The sequence below is a fragment of the Acanthochromis polyacanthus genome, chromosome 10 (assembly GCF_021347895.1).
Source record: "Acanthochromis polyacanthus isolate Apoly-LR-REF ecotype Palm Island chromosome 10, KAUST_Apoly_ChrSc, whole genome shotgun sequence".
Taxonomy (NCBI): domain Eukaryota; kingdom Metazoa; phylum Chordata; class Actinopteri; family Pomacentridae; genus Acanthochromis; species Acanthochromis polyacanthus.
The window spans coordinates 20,071,099-20,083,402 of NC_067122.1; the positions used below are offsets into that span (position 1 = coordinate 20,071,099).

General features: G+C 47.0%; 1 protein-coding gene across 3 annotated transcripts; it reads left to right on the forward strand.

The window, feature by feature from the left end:
- The first annotated feature begins 1,178 nt into the window (after positions 1–1,178).
- fgf18a (fibroblast growth factor 18a) lies at positions 1,179–10,358 on the forward strand. 3 transcript variants are annotated; one of them, XM_022211969.2, is made up of 5 exons: positions 1,179–2,778; positions 6,221–6,260; positions 6,375–6,555; positions 8,373–8,479; positions 8,646–10,358. In XM_022211969.2, the coding sequence occupies exons 1-5, from the start codon at positions 2,747–2,749 to the stop codon at positions 8,916–8,918; spliced, it is 633 nt and encodes a 210-aa protein (XP_022067661.1). In that variant the 5' UTR covers positions 1,179–2,746; the 3' UTR covers positions 8,919–10,358. The 3 variants fall into 3 exon arrangements, with proteins under 3 accessions (XP_022067661.1, XP_022067662.1, XP_022067663.1); XM_022211970.2 differs by having other exon boundaries at positions 8,649–10,358; XM_022211971.2 differs by having other exon boundaries at positions 6,378–6,555.
- Positions 10,359–12,304: the final 1,946 nt, after the last annotated feature.

Below are 12,304 nucleotides of genomic sequence, written 5' to 3' on the forward strand. Positions count from 1 at the left end.
CAACACCCTCCCACCTCTACAACACACACACACACACACACACACACACACACACACATTTACTCTTTCTCTCTATTCTTTCTCTGTGCGTGCGTGTGTGAGGCAGAGCGTGTACATGTGCGTGCGTGTGCGTGTGTGTGTGTGTGTGTGTGTGTGTGTGTGTGTGTGTGTGTGTGTGTGTGTGTGTGTGTGTGTGAATGAGAGGTATGGCAGGAGTGTTGTGTTGGCTTGGCTGACCGTCTGCGGTTGTGCGGCGCTGAGAGGGAGTTTTGGGAGCGCAGAGCGGGCGTTGCTGCCGAAATCCCTGAGAAATGTTCGTTTTGGATCCGTGTCCGTGCTTACATACCGCCCTCCCGACTGTCTCTCATTCTCCGTTTCATTTTTCCCTCTTAAGGTTTAACTTAAAAGTTATGAAATGGGGAGTCAAAATACATCACTTGAAAGCGCGGCGACTCTGAGGAACGTGCGCGTGCGTGTGCGAGTGGGAGCTCTTACGCTCCATCCTGACTCTGAGGCCAATGAGGCTGCAGGGGTGAGGGTATCTTTAGAGAGAGATAATGGAGGGCGAGAAGTCCGCTTGGTTCTCACACAGATGTGCATCTAAGTAAAGCAGGTGTGTTCTGCAGATATTTTTTGCTACTTTCTCTTTCAACACTTTCAAGAAACCCATTTGCGCTGAAATGCACTTCCAAATCGTTTCGGGGTTTTTTTCAGGAAAGTGAATTACTCCCGGTACCATGACATCATTCTAATTGTTTCCAATGCATTTTTTACTTGTTTCAGGAATTTCCACAAACAAATATTAGCTGAAACAAGGCGGAATAACGCAGACAATAGCCTAAAAGAAAAGTGCCCAAACGGAGAAAATGATTGAAACAAGTGGGTTTGCATTGTAAATAAGTGAAATTATCTCACCTCATTACCAGATGTTTGCGCATAGAGCGGAACACTTGTTAAAATGAATATTTTTGCAGTGTAGGCTAAGTTTGGTCGGCATCGCATAGCGACTGACTAATCCCATTTTGATCCAATAAGTGTGTGTGAGTGCGTGTGTGTGTGTGAGAGAGAGGGAGAGATAGAGAGGGAGAGAGAGGTGGGAGGGAGTGAGGAGAGGAGGGAGGGAGGATTGATCCGCGTCTGTTAAAATCTTGTTCTGGTTTTTCTTGGAGTGAGGTCTGTGCCTGCCGACGCGCCTCTCCTGTGCAGCCCCCCTCAAGAAGAGCTTTTTATGAAAAGAAACCTCGGGATTTTTTTTGAAAGGGAGAAGAATCTGCATAATACCAGTGAAGTGGATAAAAGCGCACGGCTGGGTTCTTTTTGCGTTCTGTCTTGCGTTTTCTCCTCTGGTGTCTGAATGAAACAGAGAGACAGATATACGGGGGAGAGAGGGACGGTGCAGGTTCTGGACTGGGAGTCGATCTGTCAGTGTAATTTTGAGTAAACACGTTTCCAGCGCGCCTCGCTTTAACTTTTATTCCTTCACAAACTGGCTGAGCTCGACTCTTCTTCTCTTGCACCGCGGAGTTCGGTTTTTTTTTCTCGGTACGAGGAGACTTTTGGTGTTTTTCCCCCTTCAGAGAAACTGCTTAAACTTTCTACGTTTAAAAAAATAAATAAAAAGATCGGATTGCATTTTCCCCCTTCAAACATTTTGGCGGTGATGTCATCGTGCTGTGTTTTGGCAGGTATTGTGTCGAGAGGGCGCAGGGAGGACTACTGCAGCCAGGCGGTAACCAGCGGCTGAAGAAAGCGGAGAAGTCCGGAAAATCAGGTGCAAAGTGCGGCTGTCATTTCCTCGCCGTGTCGCGGGTGGCTGAGTCCGCCACCCAGTCACAGCTGTTCCCATCCTCTCCAGCCACCCCTCCCTCCCTCGTCTTTCTTTCCCCTTTATTATCCCCTCCCATTCTCATTCAGCACTCTCCATATACCCCTCTGAGCTGGACCGCTCGGGGACCTTATCACCCTGTCTGTCGAACACTGTCGGTCGGTGTCACCTGAGCCACACATCCGTTGAGCCAGCGTGGGTGAGCAGACATGACCCAGGCCGCCTTGCAATACCCTGCGCCCGCGGAGCCCCCTTCTCCTGGTCGCCGTTTACTCCACCAGCCAATCCAGGTAGCCCACCTTCACCAGCTTCTGACCCCGCTCTGCTGGGACTAAGGCTTCCTCCTGCTCCTGTCTGTGACGGGACAAACACTCTTTTATCATCTCACCAACTGCACTGTTCATTTTGGAGACCAGAAGCTTGCTTTTGCGCCCAAACGTTACGCATTGGATTACGCAAAAGATTACACACGCGTCGCATCTGTTCACGGGGCCAAGCATCACTCTGGGGGTCAACAAGGTCGATTGGAACTGGCTATCTGTGACGCGTGAGCGCGCTTTCACCTGTTCATCTCCTTGTCGGGCACGCGCAGCGTCAGCCTTTAAAGTCCTAACCCTTTGCTCCCCCGCCCATCCGTCCTTCCACTTGTCTGGACAGCTGTTAGAGGTTGCCCGGCGGTCACAGTGGCACAGTTATCCCGGCTTCGCACCCACCCTTGCCCGTGTCCTGCACATCTACCCACGCCGGGGAACCCGGGGCACGTCGCCGCCGATGCCAAGAGGAGTGTCCGCTGACTCTTGGACTCTTCACAACATCCACCGGATTCAGAACACAGAGGGGAACTCTCCGGACTGTCGGACTGGCTCAGACCAAGCGAGGAGACTGTCTCTGGGCCAAGTTCCATAGTGGAGGGGGGAAGCAATGTGGTCCCTTCTTTCCACGCTGACCGTCTTGTAAGTTTCTTAAATCTTTTTTTCCTCCACACACGTCTTAGCTTTGTTTTCACTTCTTTAAATTAAGTTTCTGAATAATCTTAGCGACTGATGGAGAAGATGGAGAGGAAGGTTGCTGTGTCTAGCGATTACATCACTCCTCGTCAGTCCCCACGGTAAACATGCCATGGAAGGCCCTGTTTTGATTGGCTGACAGTTCAGGGTCACTGGGTCAGAGTCAGGGCCGTGTTACTCATAAAACCTGCCATAAACATCTCCATCACCATCTGCACTTACTTCAGGGATGGCCAGGCTGGCTAAGAAAAGGCCATTTTCCCATCGCCAAGAAAATGTTTTTTCCTATTGAAAATATTTCAGAAGTTGAGTCAAATAACATAGGCTTTATCTAGTGGGATAGGAAAATGATAAAGTGCCAAGAGCAAATCGAAGGGAGGAGGATACATACTCAGGGGGCTTCGGTTTACCCATTTGAGGTGTGTCTTGTTAAAAGCCAAGGGATTTATTTTTCTTCCTTTGTGTCGGCTGTATTTCTCCCAGATGGCAGTCATCTTCAGATACTTCTCATTCCTCACACAACCTGGACAGGGTGTCTGCTGCTGCTGCTGGTGTCTCCCTGACTTTCTCTCTCTCTTTGTCTATGTCCCTCACCCATCTAACTGCCTACATCTGTCTTCCTGTCTTGCCTGTACCCCCTTTTTTTCCCCACAGATACTCGTTCAGATAAAAAATATGAATTAATAACTGATGAATGATGGCGCCCCTGGCAGTATCTGAAGAGGAGCAGTCTCACTGTTTAGTCTGCTGGTTTTCATTTAGGTCTCCCAGAGCCAATCATCTCTCCACTGATTTCCCCTCTCACCTATCAGTCTCACCACTGCTACTTTTCTTTATCCACATGCTGTTTTACCAATTCAGTCTCTGAAGCCAGTGAGAAAAGCCAAGGGCCCTTAGCCACAACAACCTGTTACTGTTCTTCACCTAAAGCCACAGCTCCATGTCTGGGCCTTCTGCTTTTCCAACCAGTGCTCCGCCGTAGGCCCTATTACTGCTGAAACCACTCACACACCCACCAGCCTAACCAATATTCATAACCAAGGCTCACTGCAGAACATCTGAAACTCTTGCTCTGTGCTGAAGCCCACTGCTCCAGTGTTGGCCTACCACGTTAACCACTGCTACACATGGCTGAAACCGCTGCTCTGTGTCAAGTCCCACCAGGTCGACCACTCTCACTCCACGGCGGTGCCCAGTCCTCAGTGCTGAGGCCTGCTAGTCTAACCACAGCCTCCATATGGTAGATCTGCTGGGACGCAGGTTTATGATGTCAGATCGTTGCTTGTTTTGGAAGCCGTCCAAGGCGCACCGGGCTTTCCCTCTCTCCATACCTCCTTCTGTCTTTACTCTCCCCAATTTTTACTCTGCACTCTCTTATTCTCTCATTTTCTCATCCCTCCCCCACCGCCAGCCGATCCTGTCTCCCTCTTTCCTCTCTCCTTCTCCCCTCTCTCTGTGGCTGGCATAATATGGAGTGTCTGTGGTTTTTGTGGGAGCGGGGGAATCCAGTGCTGAGGCACTTTTCCTACAGTGTCCTCGGCGGCAGTGCAGCCGTGATGTTTTAACAGCTGAGAGTCCTCACAATGCACAGGCGTTCAGGTTTTTTCGGCTGCGCAGGCAAAAAGTGAGGGCCAACGACTCTACTGCATTTCCCAGGATGTCTGCATCTATTAGATGGACTCAGGAGCCAACACACCAGCAATGGGAAAGAAATGTTGAGAAAGAAGAATGAAAAAAGAAAGGAAACAAGAGGCTTGTGACGACAGTGACATGTGTTACAATATGTATGAGCTGAACACCCGTCCTCTTCTTATCCGTTATTTATCTTTTTGTCTATTTCTCACATCAGTCTGCGCCTTGTGGTTACACCTCTGTCTCTCATTTTGCCACTTTTTCTTCTCCCTCCTTTGAGATGTGTAACCTTAGTGTTTTTCGACCCTGTCTCCTCCACCTCACATCTGTGCATCTGCTTGTTCTTTCTGATTTTATCTCTCACCTCTTTTCTTCTCTATCAGTTGTCTTTGGCTTCACCTTCCCTCTATTTATTCTTCCATCACCTTCCTCTGTCCAGATTTCTCCCTGTGCCTTTGTGTACCTCTCAGTCTACCTCTCTCTTCTCCTCGCTATCTCCTTCTCTCAGCAGCGCGTATGTCTTTGCTTTGGCCCAGCTGTCAGCTGCCTGCTCCTCTTGTATACACACATACACCCTGCACACATCTGCACATCTGTGTGCATGCCCATGACAGTGTGGAGGAGTCGCCTCGCTAACCCCAAACATAAAGGAAGATTGGAGGCAGGGAACGGTAGGAGAAAGGTGGAGTGGACAGAGAGACGGGGAGAGAGAGATAAGTTAGAGGAGCGATAGGGAGGACAACAAGTCAGAAAAAGAGAGGATATCAGGGAGAGAGAGAGAAGGAGAGAGAAAAGGCATGTGCAAAGATAGCAAAAGATGAGGTGGGGAAAGACAAAATTCACAGAATTGCTTTTCAGCCCACACACTTGGTTCGGAACTTCATCAAGTCTTCAGTCACTAATTCAGAGCAGTTCAAGGACTGCCAAAATAGATTTTGCGCAACACAATCACTCCCTTACTAAAGTTGTAAATAACATTTGATACATCCAAGGTCAAGGTCTAAACTTCAATTAAGCAATGTGACAAAGTGAGAAGAATTTTAATTCTAACTGTAACCAGCTGTTTCAGTCAAAATATCTGTAAAAGCCCAGCCAAATGGACAACTAAAAATAAATAATACACTAGCACATTTTCTTTTCACATGGACAATACACAATAAGTCTGCATGCCACGTCACCACTAACCTGCATAAATCATCTTTCCACACATTTTGGTGGTTAATGTTCTCCCTTATTCATAGCATCTCTAAATGTAACCACAGTCAGCTGCTTTCAAAAGCCACATCACAGCAGAGTGTACACCTGTAGTACAGCCCAGCTGTCTACATAGATGGAGCAGCCAAATAAGGCAGCCCACTCCCTCAGATGTGCAAACCAAAACATGTTCTAGTTGTCTCGGCATGTTTGCCATTTCACTACGGTCCAATCAGGTCATTTGCAGGCCAGATTTTGGTGTGGCAGAAGTCACAGATGGGTCAGAAAGTGGGATCGGACAGAAGGTTGGTAGCGTTACTATAAACACTGCTCTGGGTGTTGTCTGTCTGCCGATCCCTGGACATCTGCCTGTCTGTATGTCAAGTCGCTGTGCCAGCTGCACACCCAGTGGTGGTGAGTAATCACCCAGCAGGGAAATGAGATGTCGAGCAGAAAGAACGGCAGAGAAGAAAGAGATGGAAATGATGGTGTCATGCCGGACTCTTCCAACATTCAATTTTGCTTACATATTTCTAAACTCATCTGTTTCTACTTTTTCCAGATGTATCCAGATGTTGCTGGTGATGTGCAATCCATTACAGGTGAGAGTCATCATGCATGACAAAGACTGATTGTGTGGCATAAAAGACAAGTTGTATATTGGTTTTACGTGCAGTTTCTCAAGTGTGTTCGGACTGTATTTGGGTGTGTTCCAGCAGGTACTTGGTGTGGATGGAGTCAACTTCAGCGTGCATGTGGAGAACCAGACGCAGGTGCGAGACACCATGAGTCGGCGACACCACAGAGTCTACCAGCTCTATAGCCGCACCAGTGGCAAGCATGTCCAGGTGCTGGGACGCAGAATCAGCGCCCGAGGAGAAGATGGAGACAAATATGGTAAGACGCACACACAAACGCACAGTGGAAAACACACTGAGATGTGCATGTATGCTGCACCTGAGAAAGATGCTTCCTTGGACATACATGCATGCTCACACCATCTAACAGCTGCAAGTACAAAGACTTAAAGGTTGACCAAGTGCATGCATGAACGGAGACAGAATGCAACTGTGCAGGCGCACTCACAAAAGCACACACACATGCCTCCCCAGGCTTTGGCAGAGGGGCAGTGGAGCTTGTCTTGGGAGTACAAAGACCTCATCGACTGGCTGCTGACTCAATGATTCACAAGAGAGCAAAAGAAAGAGAGAGAGAGAGAGAGAGAGAGAGAGAGAGAGAGAGAGAGAGAGAGAGAGAGAGAGAGAGAGAGAGAGAGAGAGAGAGAGAGAGAGAGAGAGAGAGAGAGAGAGAGAGAGAGAGAGAGAGAGAGAGAGAAGGTGTTAATGAAAGAAAGTGTGAGTGAGAGGGAGAAGCCTGGCAGGTAGAGTGTCGGACCGAGTGTTAGAAACTCATCTCCTTCATCGATCCCTCCATTGATTTTTCATCCTCCCTGTTGTCTCCTCTGGATTTAAAACAGCAGGCCTTCTCTCCCTCCCTCCATCCATCCTCTAACACTCTCTCTGTCCATCCCCCACTTCCTTCCCCCTCCTTTCCACCTTCTCCATCTGTAATGATGGCTAACCCATTCTTAAACCACACAGAATCAATTGGAAGAAGAAAGCCAAGCCATAAAGCTAGAGTTTGTATTCCTGTATGTGGTCCAGAAGTAGCTAATCTTTCCCATTCACAAACATGTCAGGTCGCTTGCGTGCCACTTCAAGCCAAAGATGAGGCTGCAGACATGGAAGCTGCTCTGTTTTTTGAGAAATACTGCTTAAAAGATGAAAAATCTAGCTAAAGCAGACCAAATATGTCAATGAGGTATTACACAGAGGAACTCTGAGCAGACGGAGAAGAACTGAAGCAAGCGCATGAGGGTATAAACATGAAGTGAAAGAGCAGAAGGGAGATGAGAGGAGAGTTGGGGGAAGAGAGACGAAGAGGGCAAGAGGGAGGGAGGTATTGATTTCTCTTGACCCCTTTGTTGACTAAGGTCATGTAGAAACCATTTTAGGGATTTATTTTTAAACAGGCACAAACGCTCTCTAAAGATGTGTAGTTAGTGAAGCGGTATTGCCTGGAAGGATGAACACGCATACACCTGCACACACGCAAATACACACACACACACACACACACACACACACACACACACACACACACACACACACACACACACACACACACACACACACGGGGCACAAGTGCACATGCACACACCTTAAAACAACAGTATCACAGACACTCAGTGTGAGTGTTCTGTCTCTCCTTGCAGCCCACCATGCTCCATCTACTCTTGGCTGTTATCTTTTTTACAAGGCCCATTTCTGGTCAGCGGTCTCATCCATGTGTGAGAGCAGCCTTATCTGACAACCATCTGGCCAGCCAGAGACATTTACATATGTCTGTGATTTATCCACACGTTTAATAGGCACTATGAAATCTGTGATTCAGGTTGAATGCCTTATCTGGTTTGACAAGGCTTTGTAAATTTAATGGTGGGTGATAATCTGCGCAATTAGTGGGGCACTATTTGGCAGTAGGGCTGTCAAGTGATTGTATACAACAAGAAAACAAGCTCTGAATTTGAGATGCATTTTTTTTTTTGTCTAAAACTTGCAAAGAAATCCTTTAAACACCAGCTACATACTGTACTTTTCGGCACTACCTGTGGCTCTAATGTTTGTCTGTCCCTCTGTCTGTCCCTTCACAAGCCCAGCTCGTAGTGGAGGCCGATACCTTTGGTAGCCAGGTGAGAATCCGGGGCAAAGAAACCAATTTCTACCTGTGCATGAACCGCCGCGGCAAGCTAGTAGGAAAGGTGAGACTTCTTTCTTTTAGAGACATGTTCGTGAAAAATATATTATAGTTTCCTGACCAGCCTCTCTTTGTTTCTCTGTGTGTTTGTGTATGTGTGTGTGTGTGTGTGTGTGTGTGTGTGTGGGGGGGGGGGGGGGGGTATACCTGTGGTTTCTCTGCTCTCTCAGAAGGCCAGCAATCGCAGCGCCGACTGCGTCTTCGTGGAAAAGGTTCTGGAAAACCACTACACAGCTCTGATGTCAGCGCGCTACACGGGCTGGTATGTCGGCTTCACTAAAAGAGGGCGTCCTCGCCGTGGCCCCCACACACTCCCCAACCAGCAGGATGTACACTTCATGAAACGCTTCCCGCCTGGGGAGCAGCCTGACTTCACCACCCCCTTCCGCTTCACCACCATCAGCAAGCGGGGCAAGAGGGTGCGCGCTACTGGGCCCCGCTAGTAGCGGCTAATGCTAGCACCCACTGTCTTGTCATCCAAAGCCTTGACCTGAGCCTGCCAATGGCTAACCTAGTCATCTCTTCTGTCGCACATGATTGAACACCTCTCTTTGTTGGGACAAACATTGACCAGAAAGTTGATGAATCATTCATGAGGTTTAGCTTCACTCCTCCTAATTTGCCACTACAGCCCCCTAGTTAGTGATCATTCCTCTCAGTTATAACTCCCTCACTGGACCAACTGGACGATAACTGGCCCGATGCTGGAAGCTCTTTGGACCTGGTCTGCTTCCCTTCATAGGCCACAAAGACTGACAAGAGAACCTGAAGGGCAGCCAGAGTCCCAGGCTCTAGAAAAGCTTTTATTCCACAACCACAAAAACCACAAGGCCTTCGTGTCTCCTGTTGTCGACCAGGTGGATGATGTCAAGTATGGGATTACAACTGGACCATACAGACAGAACAAGGGTGGGAAAGACTGACTAAATAAGAGAGTGGGTGTGTAGCCTACGGATAAAGGAAAGCAGGAAGGAGAGGACAGGAAAATGGTGGAGTGGACAAAGGGATAAAGTGATCTGCACAGATCAAATGGGCCAATAATGGACTGTTGACATGTGACGCACTTATTCGTCTCACTGCTAAATTGGTGGGAACCTGTGAGAGTGTGGATGAATGGCTGGGCGGATGATTACAGGATGAATGAGGGAACGCCGGAGTGAGTGACTTACCGAGTAAATGCATGTTTGTAAGAAGAAGAAGACGACGATGAGGAAATGTATGTTAAGAGTGTGTGTTTGTACGAGTGAGTGCAACAACCATGAGTGAAGCTGGATCACAAGGGACTCTGGAAAGGGACCACGCAGTCCCTGCATGAACCCGTGACAACTCACCGCAGGGACTGAAGCTTTAGGAACTGGAATGTATAATAAAAACCAAGCTGCACCAAAAAACAGCCAGCCAATCACAGCAAACCAAACCGACGACCAACCAAAGACAACTGGAGACCTTCTTCATGACTCCTCCTCATGCCCTGCCCCCCTCCCCAAGGACACTACACCCCTCAGCCTTCAGGTGCAGAGGGTGATGAGTGCAGGGGCGAGCCCGGCGGGGAGGGTGCCTTCTCTATTAGCATTGCTATAGAAACGACCCAGGGGATGATGCTCCTGTGCGATACCGTGGATACAGAATGCTGCTACCAGGACATTCAGTGGAACAAACCAAAGTCTCATGCATACACACAGGAGAAAAAATATTAAAGGGAACAATTTATTGAAAGTTATAAATATATATATATATATTATATATATAAAAGAAGACAGAAACCCTAAATAAGCAATCTTACTATGATGGTTACTATAATTATTACGATAAAATTATTTCATTTATTTATTTCAGCTCTGTGTGCAGCAGTCTTTCTCGACTCAGTAAACCTTACAGAAACATTTCCCGTGTCTCAGCCTCTTTGAAGTGCCTCTACCTGTTCTTTTCTGTTTATCGAATTTAATGTAGAGAGATTCAAGTCTACAGATGCTTCAGATGTGGCCGGCTGCTCAATAAGTTCACTGACAAAAATACTAATCAGCAACCTTTTCAGTAACTGATTCATCATTTAGGTAATTTATTCAGCAAAATGTCAAACATCTCCTGGCTCCGGCTGCTGTAATAAGAGGGTTTGATGGTTTCTCTGCTTTATATCATTTTGAATTTAAGGTCTTTTTTTTTTAAAGCAGAAAAGCAATCACTAGACATCACTTTCTAGTATGGGTAATGTTGAGCTGTTTTACAGACATTAGGTTTGGGCAATATGGTGATATATGACATGTTATGATATAATATACATTTTTGGCAACCATCACACACTGTTCCAGACTCACCCTTTATTACTTCTGTTTGTATTAAATCATTGTGAGCAACGAGCATGACTCACTTATGGCGATGTCAAGTTTGCAGGATTTTTCCATCAAAGTAACTTATTTTTTTAAGCACCACATAGGTTATTTGAGTAAAGGTTAAGATTTTCTGTATCACAATACCTATAAATATTTTGAAACTGATTTATAATCTACCTTAAAAGATTTTACTCATATTGCCCAGTCCTAATAGGCATTGTTGTCTAGATTTTTGCATTTTATAGACACATTTTGACAGATTTATTGCTGATGAAGATTACTCAGAAAAGATTGTGCTGCTTGCTGGCTTTAAAATTACTACAAAACTGCATTACTGATTTGAAAAGGTTCCCTGGTCAATAGCAGAATGTCAAGAAATTCACTCTCTTCCTCCAGTCAGGTAGTGGATTAACTATGAAGACATGGAATTTGACAATTCATTGTTTGAACTGGAAGAAGTTCTTTGACCAGCAGACTTCTAATAGAAACAAACACTGTAAGCCCTCAGTGGGGCAGATTATCAACTTTTCCTAGCTTTCAGTTTGGGCTGAATTAGTTACTGTAGTTGAGACGTTAAACTAACTGAGTTTTATAAACCTAAGATTTACCAGCCACACATAGGAACCTCTGGAAATTCCTTTCAAAACTGCAGAGCATCAGTTGTTGTGGAGAAACCAACCGTCACCTCCACACTGTCAAGGTTTACCATTAATATACAGGATGAAGGGTCAGAGAGAGCAGTGAAAGTGGATCATGCAGTCGTGAGGTAGAGTTTCATAGCTGCTGCGCCTCTCATCTATCCTGCTCTTATCCCCCCATCCCTCCCCTTCCTTCCCCATCCTAGCAGGAGGTCACTGAAGAGATGTCATTGCCAAATGACCCAATCATGTCGGCAGACACAAACAGCTGACTCAGGGGAAAAAAGGTTGTACCAGAGGATTCCTATTGCAAGGCAGCAGGAATCTGCACTAGAGGGGGGGTGGTATAAGGAGGAGACAGTGGGGTGGGAGGGAAACTGGGTGTGGGGGTGGGATAAAGAAGAAGCGAGCAGGGGGGCAGCGGTGGGGCGAGTTGCTCATTTCTGGAACGTTGCTCCAGTTCCACTCGGGAATGATGGAAATATTCTGCGTAGCCAAACCCAGAGTGGAAGGTGTATGGTAATCATGTCGGGGAAGGAATGCCAAATATGTGCGTGAGAACGGAGCTGTGACCTGAGAGCTGCAGGAATTATGGGCCAAAATCCCACAGACCCAGAGGAAGCACACACACCCATATCCAACACATACACACATCATATATTAATGGTGCTCCACCAAGCACAAATCCATCCCACATAACTTGTTCCCAGAATTTGAAACATTCTACTATACTGAACGAAACCCAGAAATGTTGAAACCAACCCCCTCAGCAGGCCACCTCCCTCCTCCTCCTGGAGAATACACACTGCACAATAACTGTACAAATGTATTATAAAACTCAGCTGCACTACACACAGCTCT

Coding starts and splice junctions, on each gene's coding strand:
- fgf18a (XM_022211969.2), top strand. CDS start 2,747: ATGTGGTCCCTTCTTTCCACGCTGACCGTCTT. Junction 6,556..8,372: donor AGAAGATGGAGACAAATATG/GTAAGACGCACA, acceptor TCCCTTCACAAG/CCCAGCTCGTAGTGGAGGCC. Junction 8,480..8,645: donor GCGGCAAGCTAGTAGGAAAG/GTGAGACTTCTT, acceptor CTGCTCTCTCAG/AAGGCCAGCAATCGCAGCGC.